The sequence below is a fragment of the Lissotriton vulgaris genome, chromosome 8 (genome assembly GCF_964263255.1).
Source record: "Lissotriton vulgaris chromosome 8, aLisVul1.2, whole genome shotgun sequence".
NCBI lineage: Eukaryota > Metazoa > Chordata > Amphibia > Caudata > Salamandridae > Lissotriton > Lissotriton vulgaris.
The window spans coordinates 51,745,574-51,763,196 of NC_141696.1; the positions used below are offsets into that span (position 1 = coordinate 51,745,574).

Consider the following 17,623-nt stretch of genomic DNA (forward strand, 5'->3'; position numbering starts at 1 on the left):
TTTAATCCATTGCATGTCCTCAGACACTATAGCTGGTCTCAGCCATTGCATGTCCTTAGACACTGCAACTAGTAGCTGGTCTCAGCCATTGCATGTCCTCGGACACTACAGTTGGTCTCAGCCATTGCATGTTCTCAGACACTGCAGCTGGTTTCAGCCATAGTATGCCTTCAGCCACTACAGCTGGTCTCAGCCATTGCATGTGCTCAGACACTACAGCTAGTCTCAGCTATTGCATGCCCTCAGTCACTACAGCTGGTTTAATCCATTGCATGTCCTCAGACACTACAGCTGGTCTCAGCCATTGCATGTCCTTAGACACTGCAACTGGTAGCTGGTCTCAGCCATTGCATGTCCTCGGACACTACAGCTGGTCTCAGCCATTGCATGTTCTCAAACACTGCAGCTGGTTTCAGCCATAGTATGCCTTCAGACAGTACAGCTGGTCTCAGCCGTTGCATGTGCTCAGACACTACAGCTAGTCTCAGCTATTGCATGCCCTCAGTCACTACAGCTGGTTTAATCCATTGCATGTCCTCAGACACTACAGCTTGTCTCAGCCATTGCATGTGCTCAGACATTACAGCTAGTCTCAGCTATTGCATGTCCTCAGACACTACAGCTGGTCTCAGCCATTGCAAGTCCTCAGATACAACAGCTGGTTTCAGCCATTGCATGTCCTCAGACACTACATATGGTTTCAGCCATTGCATGTCCTCAGACATTGCATGTCCTCAGACACTACAGTTGGTTTCAGCCGTTGCATGTCCTCAGACACAAATAGGTGGTTTCAGCCATTGCATGCCCTCTGAGACTATAGCTGGTTTCATCAGTCAGTCCCTTCCTTAGCACCTATGCTGCGCACGGTGTGTATAAATGCATCTGGCCAACAGCACTTGTCTACCTGCAGTCTGGCTAAATACGGTGATGATGGCTCCTTTCTTACAATGTACTCTGTTGCAGACATAAAAGTGGTGCCTAACTTGGTATGTATTAATACAGCTCTCCCGGTTGGGGACTTACTTCATTCACCCAGTGTATTAAAAAATCTCAGCATGTGCGAACTGCTGATTTTGTATTCAGATCATCCACTCTCGAAAGGTTTCCTTTAAGGATCTATGGTATCTCTAGACTTCCAGTTCAGATGTTACCAATGTTCATACCTTCTGACTTAAGCTACTAAATTAGCCTCATCTGAAGCATTTGTAATGACGCCCATCTACTAAGCTATCAGGACAGGGACAGGAATACCATGCATGTTACCTCCTATACTACCTACATTTGCTGCAATTACTGCACAACCTCTAGTTCATTTAAGTTGGTTTGTTTTAAAATGTGCATTATACTCTAGAAAGGCAGGACATGCCCTTTTCATACAATCTGGTATTTTCAACTCCAAAAGAAACCCTGACAGGCCACTCCCAACCTCTCTGCTCGCATCCTCCCTGCCCTGGTGTCTTGGTCATCAGGAATTCCTGGAGTTAGGATGAACTAGGAAATAGCCACAAGAATGGGATGTTGCTGATCTGAAACATGTTTGACTTGTTATTCTCAAATGGAACGCCTGTCTCCAGGTGAAGAAATGACCTGTAATTAGGAACAGCGTGCTCGAATATAAGACATGCACTCAAGTTGTAACTTTTAATCTCTTTTTAGGTTTATAAAATTTATGGCACCCTAACAAATAAAAACATTTTCTATCTTCTGAGTAAATACCAAATTTATTGCTGCATTTTGTTTCTAAAGCAAATATTCTTGGTCCACCATATGACTCCATTTGATGAAACTATATCATATATTTCAATTGGTTAACAAAAAACAAAGCATCCAATACAGTGAGCAAACTGATGTAGGAAAAAGCATAGGTACAAAACAGAGATACAGGAAAGTAATAGGTTAATAATGAAAAATAAAGACAAATATAACAGTCTCAAACATATAAATAAAAGAAGGGTGTGAAAAACCAATCGCATGTTCACCTGAAAATTGCAATAAGGAGATTCAGCAGAAGAATATTGGCAAAAAATAGGTATAAACATTGCAGAATAATTGTCAGCCATTCTGGGAAGATTGGTTTGCCTGCTCCATCATTGTAAGGGCACTTTGGCTTAGTTGGATCCACCCCTTGAGCGGAGCATTCATCTTCATCATAGGCTAAGCCTTAAAAACAAAAAGGCAACTGATTAATTTGAAAGGCAGAACAAATCATGTCTAATGTCTAAACTCACACAAAGCCTATGACATTATTTCAATTCCCATGACTGGCTTATGATAAATTGTGAAATAAAATATACAGCACAAACAAGTTACTTACCTTCGGTAATGATTTTTCTTAAGGATACATTATCTGCCAGTGGATTCATCACCTTCTGAATTATCACAATTTGCAGCATTCCACAGCAACTTTTCTCCTCAGCTATCCCACCTCGACATGGATGTCACAATGGAACTGCTTAGCACACAACTGCGCGTGACGTCATCGGAGCCATAAGAAACCTCATCGGCATGCTGATGTCAGTTCCACCCATTTTTACTGCGCCTTTGAGGCGAGACGGGTGAACTAACAACCTTCCACAAGTATAAATAGTATACAAAACACAACTAAATATGGAAATACAACATCATAGATATTTCCCAAATTTCAGTAACCTCATGATTCACGCAAAAATCACAAAAAAAATACATTAGTTCATTTTCGGTATAAACAGACAAGCAACGGGAAGGCGGGTGGGTCAGTGAGGAATCCACAGGCAGATACTGTATCCACCAGAAAAAGCATTACCAAAGGTAAGTAAGACTGTCAGCACTCCGGCCAGATGATTTGCGATTACGCAAAATCTGATGGTCCTGAGCATAGGACTTGAGTTGCAGAGCCTCTCTGCAGAGCAGATACGACCCTACCCCTCCCTGTTTGTACTACATCCCGGTAGTGTTGTCTGTTAAGACATCAACCGTCTGAGTGCGAATCGAAGGAAGGCCATGAGAGCCAAATGTATCACCCGCAACTCCAACAGATTGATGTGAAACAATATTTACTCTGGACACCAAAGACCTTTCACCTCCTTTTCCCCCAGATGAGCTCCACTCCCTAGAGTGGAAACATCCGTTATCACTGTGTCACGGGAGGGCGTGGCTTAGCAAGCCACGATGGCGGCTGTGTCCTGCTGAGGCTCCGCGATCGGGCTAGCATCCAGCCCAGTACCCGAGATCGCCGGGAGCCTCAGCTCACTGAAAAGGCACCTGGGACCCCCCGTGCACTGGGGCGCCGCTTGGACGACCTCCGGCGGAGGCGGACGAACAGCACGGACCGACTTTTTGCAAATCCGGAGCCGAGCGCCTCGGTCCAAGATGGCGGGCGCGACCCTGTCCGGCGGGCACTCACGCCGCCGGGAGCTGACCCAGTGATCAGAGGCCCCAAGAGACAGAGCTGACGGGCGCCTACGAGGGGCCCAGAGCAACAACGAGACCGGCCCCCCCGGAGTGCGCGCCGGACGGCGCCTTCCCGCGATCCCACATCCCGGCGCGCAAGATGGCGGCCGCCGCACCGGGGCTCCACTACATCGGCACTGTGGCCTCACCGAGAGCCTGTTCGTCCCCCCGGCATCGGCCGACCCACCAGGCGCGGAAGGTCGACGGACGCGCTGTAGACGTGGTGGTGTGCCATCCAGTGGCCAACAACGCACGAGCGAGGGCGGTGAGTGCCCGTCCCTCCCCCCCTCCCTCAGAGTTCTCGGCGCCTGTGGCCCCCCCCCTACAACCTCGGGGGCTCCGTGAGGCGACGAGGCACACGCCGCTGGCTGACCAGAGGACCCAGAGCGCCTCCACTACCCTGCGCCGATCGCCGGATCTGGGTGCCTGACCCTAAGATGGCGCCCACAGAGTCCTAGACTCCAGGAGCAGTGCGAGCCTCACCACGGGAGCAGGGGTGGCCCCTCCCAAACTCGAGGCACTACCAGCGGCCGCCCATTACTCCGGAGGCCCTTTGAACTCCCACCACCTGACCTCTGGCCCTCCCGGCCGCCACTGACACTGTGCCACACACCAGGGGGGGCCCACGGGCCTTTTTGACACCGGAACCACCGGCCCCGATGGCCTCGGACCGCCTCTGACGCCCTGAACCAGAAGACGCTCCCTGAGACGAGGAGGGGCCGTCCCGGAGCCTGGGGAGACAGGAGTGACCGGCTGCCATTGAACTTGCCCGTGGCCCAGCTGCGTCGGCCTGCTGTGCCCAGAGTGCACGGCGGCCCGGTGGCCCACTTACCGGCACCTATGGGGAAGACAAAAGCCTCGCAGATGACGGCTGTCCCTGAAACGGCCGTCGAAAAGATGCCGCACACAAGGACGTGGACGCAAGCCAATGCGTCGCAAACAGACCCTGCGCTAACGGCGAAACTGGACCAGGTGTTGGCGGCGATCGAAATGTCTCGCCTCTCCATGGAAGAAAGATTGGGCGCCCTGACGACGGACATTGGTTTGATCCGCGACGATCATCGTAAACTGGCGGACAGGGTGAAGGAAGGAGAACGAGCTGTGACCGAGTTACAACCCGTGGTGAAGATGCAAGAGGAAGACATGAGAGAGGTCCTACGCCGCGTGGAAGCCCTGGAAGAACGCACGGTGGACTTGGAAGGACGCTCGAGAAGATGTAATATCCGCGTTCTGGGCCTGCCGGAAGGGATTGAAAATTCGGATCCTCTGACCTATATGGAATCCTGGACTAGATCGTTCACCCCAGAGAGCGAGCGATCACCGTACTTCTCCATCGAAAGGGCCCACAGAGTCCCAGCCCGGGCACCCAAACCCGGCCTCCCCCCACGACCCATGCTGGCTAAATTCTTGCACTTCCGTGACCGAGATGCGGTGCTCCGTGCGGCCCGGACAGCGGGTCCCCTGCAGGTGGAGGATCAACATGTTATGGTGTTCCCAGACTACGCCCGGGAGGTCCAGCAGCGGCGATCCACCTTTCTGGAAATCAAACGGCGCCTTCGTGCCAACGATCTACAGTACTCCCTGCTGTTCCCTAGCCCGCCTTAAAGTGCTACATAACGGGAAAGCCCTTTTCTTCACCACGGCGGCGGAAGCACAAGATTGGACTGAATTCCACTGCCCACTGCTTCCTAAGCCCGGACCCCAGAAGACCCGCAACAACGACTCCAGGAGATCTAGACGACGGGGCGTGAGCCGTGCCCGATCTGGCCGCCCCAAAAGCCAGGGGTCCTCCCCCACGGGGTCACCCGACCTCGCGCAAATCATGCAAGAACGACGGGACGCCCTACGAGCGGTGACCGAACTGCACATGTCACCCCCAGCATCGGACCTGGAAGGTCAACCACACCTGTTTACTCCAGAGAAAGACCGAGACAGCGATGGAACGATGTCAGGATTTAGCCCAATCTCTTCCCCCCTCCTGGCGGCACCTGCACTGGACGCTACCCTGGCCAGCCAACCTAACACCGCGTCATGAACATTGAACTATTGATTGCCGTATCCTTCCAATGGTTGCCCGCTGTATTGCGCGACGTCTAGGAGCCTAGACTGCTTTGTCTGATTATTGTATGCGCTACCGAGCGATAGACTCTTCTCCTACAAGAGCCCGACCCGCGCACAGGCCCAGCAGCGACACATGCTGCCACCCCCGCATTTACCTGTTGTATTTCTCCCCTAGTGGGACACTAGTTTGGATATGCCACCTCCGGTGATATATCCTCAGTATTGGGACTGTTGCCCACCCAAGGTTTTATCTGTTGTTCTTCCCCTTAGTCCCTCCCCTACGATTGTGGAAGCTTGGCGCGCAGGAACACACATGACACAGACATGCTGGCGACTTTCGGGTATTCTAGGGGGGCCCTCACCCTTACCGCGACACCCCAAGAATGGCAGTCCCACGCTCAGACGTTAACGTCCTCACATTGAACGTGCGGGGCCTACACACACCCAGCAAACGTTACTCTGTTTACGCCTACATTAGACGCATGTCAGCCAATATCGCACTACTACAAGAGACACATATAAACGCTACTGAACTCACTCGCCTACAGTCTAAATGGCGAGGGACCTTCTGTGCCACACAATATTCGGCGTTTGCACGCGGCGCGTTAATCTGGGTCAGGCCGGGCACCCCCTTCCGGGTGCTTCGACGGGTGGTGGACAAAGAAGGCAGATATGCGCTACTAGAGGGAATCCTGGACGGGCAGGGAATACTACTTGGCAGCATTTACTCCCCTAACGTGGACCAGGATAAATTCTGGGACCACCTCACGGGCGTCCTGGCCCAATTCACTTCGGTCCCATGGGTACTAGGAGGCGACTTTAACTGCACGCTGGACCCCACCCTAGACCGCTCCCATCCCCCTCCCGCACATTCCCCGGCCCCCCGGCAGGCAGAACTCTTTAGGACATGGGTCACACACTGGGCGCTCACTGACGCATGGCGACACCTACACCCACTGGCTCGCATATACTCCTTCCACTCGATCCCACACAACCTCCGGGTCCGCCTAGACCGCTTCCTCTGTTCTACACCAATTCTCCCTAAGATCACGTCTACAGAATACCTAGGCCGGATCCTCTCGGACCATGACGCCCACATTATACGCCTAACCTGGCGCCCCCCCCACCCACCGGTCCCCACCTGGCGCCTCCCTAAGGATTGCCTGACCGACCCAGTCTTCAGAGACACACACAAAACCAGCATACAGGACTACTTCACACATAATGCAAACACGGCGTCGTCGGTACTAGTGGAGTGGGACGCGTTTAAGGTGGTGGCCAGGGGAGAATGCATCAAACAGGTGGTGGGGGTACGCCGCACCTTGGAGCGGACACTCCTAACCTCGGAGCAGGCTCTGGCCGCACTCACTAAGCGACCTGACGACTCGGAGGAACACGCTGTACTCACGGCCGAGGCTAAGACGGAATACCAGGCCGCCTGCGCTGACCTCCGGAAGTACAATTTTAGGGCTTACGCCTCCAGAGTGCATAAGGACAGGGACAAAGCAGGGGCGCTGCTAGCCTGGATGGCAAGACAGGACACCGAAATCAAGCCCATCACGGATATTATCAACCCGGACGGTGTGCTGGTGCGCTCACAGGCCGAGATCCTTCTGGCGTTCCAACGTCATTATGCACAGGTGTACGAGGCCCCAACCCAGCCCTCCCAGTCCTCCGTAGACAATTTTCTGGACCCCCTGACTTTACCCACAATATCGGACATCGACAAGCGCTCCCTCGACGCCAAGATTGTCCCGTCCGACATCACCCAGGCGATACGGGCCATGTCCCGCAATAAAGCGCCGGGGTTGGACGGCTTCCCACTAGAATACTACTCGTCCTTTTCCCCCCTGTTGGTCCCCCGCCTCTCACGGGTGTTCGGGGCATCTCTTCATCTTGGTAGGCTACCCCAGTCAATGCGAGAATCCGTGATCGTCACCTTCCCCAAACCCCACAGAGATCCACTTCACATGGGGTCGTATCGCCCCATCACGCTCCTGTCGGCCGACTGTAAACTCCTGGGGAGAATCCTTGCGGATCGATACGCGCAGATCATTCGCCCCTTGGTCCACCCCGACCAATGCGGCTTTGTGCCGGGAAGGAACACCTCCCAGAATCTCCGCCGCGTTTTTCATGTTCAGGATCAGGTGCGTGACTGATTTCCTCGCGCCGCCTGTCTCATCATGGACCTGGAGAAGGCGTTCGACACCCTCACCTGGCCCTATCTCTTTTCTGTCCTGCGCCGACTCAATATCGGCCCGACACTCATGGCGTACACGCGCCTCCTGTACACCGATCTCACCTCTCGGGTTCGTATCGGGAAACGCATATCACCGGCATTCGGAGTTTGGCGGGGCACAAGGCAGGGGTGCCCCCTGTCGCCTCTCTTATTCGCGCTGGCGGTCGAACCGCTGGCGGTTTGGCTGCGCCTGGAGGGTGCGGAATGGGGTATTCCTCTCGCGGATGACACACATTGCGTATCCATGTACGCGGATGATCTCCTCATATATGTCCGAGACATCGAAATGGACCTGGCCCCCATAGGGGCGACGCTGGCGGACTTTGCAGATGCCTCGGGTCTCCGAGTGAACTGGGACAAGTCCACAGTCTACCCTCTACACCCGAGCCTACCCCCCCGAGAAGTCGAGCTCGGTCCACACACGCTCTCGTGGTCCGCGGAGGCTCCCCGGTACCTCGGGGTCCGCTTGTACCATTCTCCAGCAGCCATGTTTGAGGGCAACCACCGCGTAGTACTTGCTAGTCTGCGCCCTACGGTCGCCTTCTGGAATAAACTCCCGCTGGCCTCGATAGGACGGATGGCCCTGGCTAAAATGGTGATGCTCCCCCGACTCCTTTACCATTTCACAAACTTGCCGGTTATACCACCCAGGTCCTTCTTCCGCGATGTCGACTCCCTCCTAGGGACCCTTATCTGGGGCGAGGGTCGTCACAGGGTTGCCTTGAAAACCCTCCAACTTCCCACAACACAGGGAGGGCTCGGAGCTCCATCCTTCGAGGCATACTTCCTCGCGGCACAGCTCCAATGGCTATCTTACTAGACGGCGGATCGCTACCCTCAGGAGACGGTCACTCCGACCGGCAGAATCACAACCCCAGAACTCACTCGTCTTCTCCTCCCGGGCACCAAGCCACGGCGCACATACCCCCTTCAAGTGGCGATAGCGCGCCGGTGCATGATGCGGATCCACCGGTTGTCCCCCGGTAGACCTCCATACTCCCCGCTGCTACCACTGATAGGCAGCCCTAGGCAGGACTCCTACTTCACCGCTCCGCTGTTCGCTGAGTGGTCCCTCTGTGGCATCACAGATCTGGAATCGCTCTTCGAGGAAGGCCAGCTAAAATCGTTTGACCGCCTGATCGCTGAATACGGACTCTCCCCAGGCCAATTCCTTAGACATAGACAGCTACTCGATGGATACCGGCCCCACTTTAATCTCTGCATTGGCGAGCCAGACACGCATCCAGTAATACATACAATCCTACATATGGGGGTGGGACGCCATTTAATCACCTGGTTATATAAATCCATCCGGGAACTCTCACTCGCTCCTCTTACGACTCTGCGGGCTACTTGGGAGGAGGACATAGGCCGCGCACTGCACGACTCTGAATGGACTAAAGCGCTTGAAGCCCCAAAACGCGTCTCTAGAAACGCCCGCTTCAAGAACATCCAATACTATATCCTACACAGGGCATACCTCACCCCAGCGCGATTGCAGAAGTTCTATCCCTCCACACCATTTCTCTGCCCCAGATGCTGCTCCCCTGCGGCAGATTTCCGACACATGTTCTGGAGTTGCCCCACCCATCACCCCTTTTGGCGGGCGGTGCACGACACTCTGACGGGATTAACGGGCCTCACTACCCTAGCCACCTGGGAGTCCAGCGCACTAGGCATCTTTCATGGTCCTAAGCGAGACCCGGTACACAGGCGCTTCGTGTCCCTAGCACTCCTGTTGGCCAACCGATGTATAACCATGCGCTGGCGTTCCCCGGAGGGTCCCTCTGTAGCGGCATGGAAGGGCGTGGTTGGTAAATGGGCGGCGGCAGAGGAAGATGCCCTTAGAGAGGAAGAAGCCAGGGGTGCGCGTAAAATTCCCATATCCATGGAATGGGCCATGCTCCTCCACAGCTTCCGGCAGTCCACACATGTAGAAGAACCACCTACTCCTCCCACCCCTGAGAACCAGTAGCCTCTACATGGTATCTACCCTCCTGGGACCGTCCCCCGGTACCTCCTACTTCTTGATCAAACTCTCATATTACATGTCACCCACCTCGATGCCCGCATATACATGGGGTGTTCACCCCCCGGCCCCACTCCTTCCCCTCCCCCCTCCCTCGGAGCGTAGACCGACTAGCTCCGTGAAAATCCCCCCCCCCCGACGCCCGTCGCCAGTACCCCCCTGCTTGGACCCTGCTAGCGCCCACACGCTTCTCTCCCACAGTTTTGTCCCCCTTGTTCCTAGGTGCCTCCACTGTGTGAACAGTACAGACCTCGATTCTACGCTCTCGAGGCGGGACCCTACATACCTGCAGTTACCCATTGCCCCATTAGGAGTGCAGACTCGCTGCTTCCCGACCTGCGAACAAGTGTGTACGATTTACACTGATTACCCATGGAAATTGTAATTTTGCACCAGTTGTATAAAAACAAGAAAACGTTGCGCGCTTGGCTGTTCGTGGCTGAATGTTGAGGCCACGTCAGTAGATCATTTACACTGTACTTGTATACTTTAATGCAACAATAAAACAAATGTCAACAAAAATCACTGTGTCACGGGAGAAGGAGGGTGAAACGGCTTCCCTTGAGACAGGTTGCCTGGAACACTCCACCATTGCAGATCCACTGCAGTGTCTCTGGCGATTCTGACCATTTCCTCAAGATCGCCTTTGTGTTGAAGCCACTGCTTGCAGAGGCACCACTGGAGGGCCGACATATGCCAATGTGCATGGTTGACCAACAGAATGAAGGAAGTAAACAGACCAAGTAAATGCAACACCTTCAGGACTGGAACAAACACTCCATTCTGAAATAGTGGAATGATTGCCTGAATGTCCTGAATCCTCTGTGGAGGTGGGAAGTCACAACTCACTGTACTGTCGAGGCCCACTTGAGCAGGGTGTGCTGGGAGGACACCAGGTGAGATTTGGGTACATTTATCAACAATCCCAATCTGAACAACAGCTGTGTTGTTACCTGCAAATGATGCAACACATGCTCTGGTGACTTTGCTGTGAGCAGCCAGTCATTCGGGTAGGGAAACAGGAATCCCAATCTTCTTAGAAGTGCTGCCACCACCGCCATCATCTTTGTGAAGACCCAAGGTGCGTAAGTAAGACTGAATGGAAGGACCCCAAACTGATAATGGAAAGACCCCATCGTAAAACGGAAATACTTCCGATGCGGCTTCAGAATCAAAATGTGAAAATATGCATCCTGTAATTCGAATGAAACCATCCAGTCTTCCTTCTCCAGCACTAGAAGAACCTGTGCCAGGGTCAACATTTTGAACTTCTCCTGTTTGAGGTGCAAAATTCAAAATCCTGAGGTCGAGAATCGGTAGTAAACAACCATCTTTTTTGGTATTCAGGAAGTACAGCGAGAAGCACACCTGAAAGCTTTCCTGCCCTGGAACTATCTTGCTTGCAACTTTTTTGAGCAATGACAGTACTTCCTGCTGGAGAAGTAGAAGATGCTATTCCGAGTAAAGTGCTTGACGGGGAGGGAGTGGAGGGGGAAACTCTCCAATGAAGTAGAAAATAGACCATCTGTCCCCCCACAGGACAAGCATGCTCCAAGATGGCAGAGCTAGAGCTGCTTTTCTGCAAAAATGGGCGGAGAGGTAGAAGAGTAGGAGGACGAGGCTTGTTGCCAAGCAGAGCCCCGCAGATGACCACTGCCCCCTCCCCTGTAGGATTTGTACAAAGGATTTGTCTGCTGCATAGTTGTTGTCTGCCATGAAAGGACACATTCTTAGCAAAGCCCCAAAATCAGGAGAACTGTATATAGTTTGTGTGCTGGGTCTGAAGACCTAAGGAGCTTGCAATCCTTAAAGCGTTGCAGTGCAGAGACCAACTTAGCACCGAACAAGTGGAATTCATCAAAAGGCAAGTCCAGCAATGTAGCCTGAACATCGGGTTAAAAACCTGAACCCCTACACCAGGCATGCATTCTCGTTGCTACAGAGGACCCCATTGCTCTAGCACAGAGACCGCCGGGTCCATCCCAGACTGAATCACTTGATGGGCAGACGTCTGTATGCAGTTTCGGGATGACCTCTTTAGCTGAATCCCTGAGGGATTGAATGTAACATCCCAAAAGACACATGGCATGTGTAGATTTCAAGGCCATACTGCCTGATTAAAAAACCTCTTTGGCTGACTGCTATATTTTTTTTTAATTCCCTATCAGGAGGCATGATAGGAAAAGACCCTGCTGATAGCTTAGAAGAGCAAGAAGATTGGACACCTAGGCTTCTGGTGAGAGATGGGAAGATAAAAAAGCTGGATCCCCAGGAGCCACCTTGTATCTTCTAGCCACTGTCCTGGTAACTGTGGGAGAGGACATTGGCTTCTGCCAGACTTATAAGACAGGCCCTGTTAAAACGTCAAGGCAACAATGGTTCTGATGCAGAAGCTGAAGAATGGAGAACATCAGTGAGAGTATTAGATCTCAGTTCAGCTGTGGGAAGTGGTAACTCTGGAGAATCAACAGCTTTATGAATACCTACGTGATAAGAAGACACCTCAGGTGACGCCAATTCCCACTCAGAGGAGGTTTCCAGACCACTTGCCACTTGCCACTTGTAATCCATCAGGCTCCAGGTTAAGGTCCACAATTTCCCTTTTCTCATCTCCCTCATGCTCCTTTTGGTTTTCTTCTTCTTCCACCAGCATTTGAGCCTCTCTTGGAGATCTCAATCTCGGTATTGGCAGTGCCAGAACAGCGCAAGTGACTTTGGAACCAGCGAGCATATAAAAGAACTGGGTTTAAAGTCAGTTGAGGATGAGCCGGGGCCAGATCGGATTCAGACAGTACTGGAGATGAACCATCCAAAGGGCCATATCCCTGGAGTCACAGGCATAAAGGGCGTGGAAGAGGAAAACCTCAAAAGATTATGCAAGTGGACCCATGAGGCCGACAGCCGCACCACATGGATTTGCAGCCCTAGTGAAAATGCTAAACAGATCCGGAACAAAGCGTCTGGTGCCTTAGGAGGAGGCACCAAATTCGGCTACAGGTGTGGAGCCAGAGATCACAGCGCCAGTACCGGAGGTGGAGTCGCAGAACTTGGCGCCAGAGGAGTAACATTCCTTGGAGTCGGAGGCGTGATAATCCTCAGTACCAGAGACAGAGAAGGTGTTTAAGATATTTTATTCTTGCGACGTAGTCTAGGACTTGGAGACACCGACTTCGGAGTCACATCTTTCGCAGAGTGACACAGAGAACCATGGCAACGCTAATTCTTATGTTTCTTGGTGGATCGCGAAGAATGAGGTGTCAGCGACTTCGACCGGGTCTGAGATCTCCTTCGACCCCTCTACTGTCTCTTGGCTTTGGCCATGAATACCTTGGCCTCCCTCTCCTTCAGAGCCTTTGGATTCATCTGTTTGCATGAAGAGCATGTCCGAACGTCATGATCAGAAGATAAACACCACAATCTTCATGGACATCTGGTCCCCGCAGTCACTGCACAGCTTGAATCCCGACTTTCTTGGAGGAGTCATCTTCAAAGGTTACAAAGTTGCAGACTATGTTGAGAATAAAAAATGGGTTTAGATTAGAATGTGGTAGGAAAGTGGTTTATTATTAGAGACTAAGGAGTCCCACAGAACCATTAGTTCTGTCTTTTGCCTTTTGATAATTATGTCAGAAGCCCCTTAAATCCCCTTCATGCAGGGTGGAATCACATAGGACCCAAGATGGCCACGCTTACAGGAAACTCTTGATTTGGTCTCAGTTTGCCTACCCATTCATGACCGTCTGAGAGTTGGAGTACTACTGCCCTATCCTCATATTTGGAGGATAATAAAATGCCCTTCAAGGAAAGGTAGACTATTATCAATTTGGGGCCACTCTGACTGGATGCCATCCTCTCTGCAGCCGTGCGGGGAATGTGTAACCAGTAACGGCACCCACCAAGTGTCGCTGGGGGAGAGGTGCAGTGCGCTATAGAAGGCACTGACGATCTCATGTTATGCGGTCGGAGGTGTGTGAGCACCTGGGTATAGAGTGCCACTGGCAAACTGGAGCTCCCAGTCAAGGCACATCATGATGTGCTCCCCGCTTCATGGGGACCCAAACAAGCCTTTTAGTCTTGTTTGGGCCCCAGTGATAGGCTGCTGTAATGGCTTGAAAAAAAGAGATAAGAACAAGTTACTTACTTTCGGCAGCGCTCTTTCTGGTGGATACTGTATCTTACCGCACATTCCTCACCTTGTGAATACTCCGGGTGCCAGACTGGATCCGGAGATTTTTCCCAAACTTTTTCTCATGTGCCAGTAGGTGGAGTTATGCAGCTTCGCACTGGGTCTGCCCAGCCTGGACGTGATATCTGGGCCACAATATAACCGTCACGTCCGCATAGTGACACGTGTTTCTTTCTGATATTTGTCTGCACCATCTGATGCCTAGCCATTAGTGATCAGATTGTGCCAGTGTGCAGATCTTCAATTGTAATCTCTTTAGTATGGAACAAAGGAGTCTATCTCATAGAACAGGTAGGAGGATGGGTCAGTGAGAAACCTGTGTTTAGATAGAGTATCCACAATAAAGAGTGTTATCGAAGGAAATAAACTTATTCTTCTGATGCATACTTCTAACCATAGATTCCTCACCTTGTAAATAGGTACCAATGCACTACCTCCAAGTGATTTGCTTTACCCCCAACAGCCTCGGGGGCTGGGGAAGAGCTCGTTGACAGCCTCTGCGGTGAATTCTGTGTCGACGAGGACCCAGAGGACAGTGCCGTCGATTACACAAGCTTTTTAGAGACTGTAATCTTCTTAGATGTCTCTGAAGAGGGTTTCTCATGTTGTGAGGTCAGAGGGCCTTTCTCTTCAGCAGGAAATGGAGGCTTTCTTTTTTTTCGAAACTTTATTGAAAACGAAGCACGTTACAGTATAGGCATTCAATTAGTACATTCTGGCATTGGTGGTTTAGCAGGATACATTCATAACAACGGCGCAAAAGGGTATGTGGTGACCTATCATTCAGCAAGGTGTGCAAGCATCTGTAAGGTGGTCATGAACTTGTGTTATAGATTCTCACAGCCAAAAGGTTTATAGGTCTGATTCTATAGAGAGTTACGCAGCAGCTCCGGGTGGCAGGAGCTAGGAGTCCATACCAGGAGAATTAGGGCTTCGTTAGTGTCATCTTACTGGCAGAGGTATATCACCAAGGGAGCCAAGATATCATGCGGCCTGCTCGCAAGGGGCATCAAGTTCCAAAATTCAGTCAGATGTGTCTAGCAGTGCACAGCGTGCCGACGCCAGGTGTTGGGCAGCGGTGCTGACTTGCGGCCCCAGTGGATCGCCACTTGCCTGGCCAGCACCAACAGCATTGCAACCAGCCTGCGGCTAACATCGGGGACCTCCCTGACATACCCCAGTAAACATGTAAGGGGGCCTAGTGTAATGTGTTCTGAGGTAATGGCGCTAATAATTTCACATACTTCCTGCCAGTATTTATCTATCCTTAAACATGTCCAGGTCAGGTGTTTGAATGTGGCGGAAGTTGGTGGGCGTGGCTAACCGCTTAAGGGAATGGCGGCTTGGTATCTCTGCTCTGGAGCGTCACTCCCAAATATATCCGTATAACTTGTTGCCTGCTGGCCCGGTTCTTGCCCCGGGGTGCTGCTTGGTGTGCAGTGGTGGCCTACAAGCTGTGTACCGAGTTTGGGGCGAATTGGTGACAGACTCCGGCGTTCTTCACGCACCGGACCAGCACTGAAGGGCCGGCCGGCTGAAATGAAATGAAATGAAATTGGATTCATAAAGCGCATGGCTGCCCTAAAGCGTCCCAGGTCTGCAGTGGTTTCCATAGGCTGCTTAACAGACTGTCGTGCTTTCTAGGACCTCGTGGTGACAGTCAAGGGCCTTGGAAAGGACTTGTGCGCATCGTGGCCTGCAAGCCGCCCCTGTTGCAGCCCTGTGTGCCTGAATTAGGCACCACTGAGCAACTCGTTCCCACCGGAATACTGGGGCCTGCTGTTCTCTAGTGGCAGGACCTTCGAGGTCTGGATAATGCTTAAAGCCAGTATGGTAGGCGATAAAGGCACCAGAGCGCTGCTTGGGAGTTAGCTGCACATGATAATCATTGAGGCGTCTTGTGCAGTGGGAGTTGCCCTACCGAATTGCCTGGACCCCTGCTTCCCCCACAGTTTACCTAATCCATAGGAGGTGCAACGTGAGTAACGGCGACTGGGGAACCCGGCTCCGGTTCACTATCAGAGCTGGCCTAACTCATGATAGTTTCATTGTGTGGAGATACGCACAATGAGCCCAACCAAACAGTCCTGTAAACGGGGTGCCCCTCGCCAAAACCGACAGGCTGTATGGGCGATTCCACTGCAGGCGGCGGGGAATAGCGGTCGCACCCCGACATCAAATATCATGGCGTCTGGACGCAATAACCGGACGGTGACGCAAACCAAACTGGTGAAATTTGCTTGGCAAAAGCAACAGAGTGAAGCCCGAGTTGCGCCATGGAGCCTCTCGAATATGGATCTCCTTGAGGCAATCACGGCGATAAGGACCTCCCTTGAGGTGAAGATCGACACAGTGGCAACAGACGTGGCTCTGATCCGGGAGGATATGAAGAAAATAGCGGAGCGTATTGGGACAGTAGAGTGCGCCACCAAGGAATTTGTCGCTGACACCATCCTTCTTAAGCGGCAGGTAAACGAGTTGCGCTTTTTCCACGGGGCAATGGCTCTACAGCTAGATGATTATGAAGAAAGAATGCAGTGCAACAACGTCCGCATTCTGGGTGTACCGGAACGTGCGGAGGGACAGGCCGCTGACCTTTTTGTTGAGGACCTGGTTCTTAAACATCTACAGCCACAGGGACTCTCCAAATGCTTTTCGATCGAAAAGGCTCACCGTGTGCCAGGAGGCCGGCCGGAACCTGGTGCGTCCCCGAGGCCGCTCCTTGCCCGGGTGTTCAATTTCCGAAACCGTAATGTAATTCTTCAAACGGGGAGAGCGCCCCCCCCCCCACTTACCTTGAAGAACAGTAAAATCATGTTCTTCCTGACTTTTCTCTGAGAGTGCAGAAACAGGGCAGCAGCTTCCTGGAGGTGAAGCGGGCCCTCCGAGATCAGGAGGTTAAAAGGTTTTTCAGCCGCAGATGATGTGGAGGACTGGCGCCAGCAGAGGCGTTCTCCTTCACACTCTGACTCCGACTCCAAGGGACATACAGGAGGGCGCTGACTCCGGAGTCTGGTAAGACTATGTTGTGTGAATCATGGACTATGGAAGCCCTCAAGAGCTCTTTAACATGATTGCACCAGGTCTCTTGCTCGTATGTGAAGGTATAATGACTGCTGCTTTGGATGTTTGGGCTGGGTGGGGTCCTGATGTTAATGTACTGCATTGTGCCGGAGTTTCAGGGGTTGGCCTGGCACCCTATTGGGCCACTTAAGGTTTTAAACTGTATGCAGTTTAACATTTACAGTTGTTGTTTCTTTGAAGGGGCCGCAGACACACCTACGTTTACTCATGGACACCACCGTATATTAGATGGGTGCCACATAGGGCTTCTTGACTGTGCTTTATCTTGTGTGGGGGGGGGTCGTGCCGGGAGGGAACAACGTCTACTGTTTGTGCATACGTGGCTTGGGAGTGGGGTAGCTCACGTTCCCTGAAGTTGCTTATGGGTGGGCGACAGGCACTGTGAATGTTGTGTGTGGTTGGCGGTTCTAGTCCTCTTGTGCAGGGAGGCAGGGAGGGGGTTGAGAACTTAATGGGGCATGTGTGGGTTTGACTTGTTGGGGGGTCTGGTGTTTTTGCAGCAGGAAGAAATTACATTTGGTATGTGTACATCTTAGTTGGCATCAAAATCCAAGCTTCGGACGAGCTGTCACAAGGCATTGTAATGCAAAGTAGC

The 17,623-nt window shown here is 52.3% G+C and overlaps 1 protein-coding gene across 1 annotated transcript in view; it reads right to left on the reverse strand.

Moving 5' to 3' along the window:
* The window catches only part of LOC147693361 (transient receptor potential cation channel subfamily M member 2-like), a 1,943,547-nt gene that overhangs the window by 487,088 nt on the left and 1,438,836 nt on the right, over nt 1-17,623 (reverse strand). Inside the window, exon 20 of the mRNA XM_086933684.1 lies at nt 1,980-2,160. Coding sequence (XP_086789810.1) covers nt 1,980-2,160 — 181 coding nt within the window. The remainder of the gene's footprint in view (nt 1-1,979; nt 2,161-17,623) is intronic.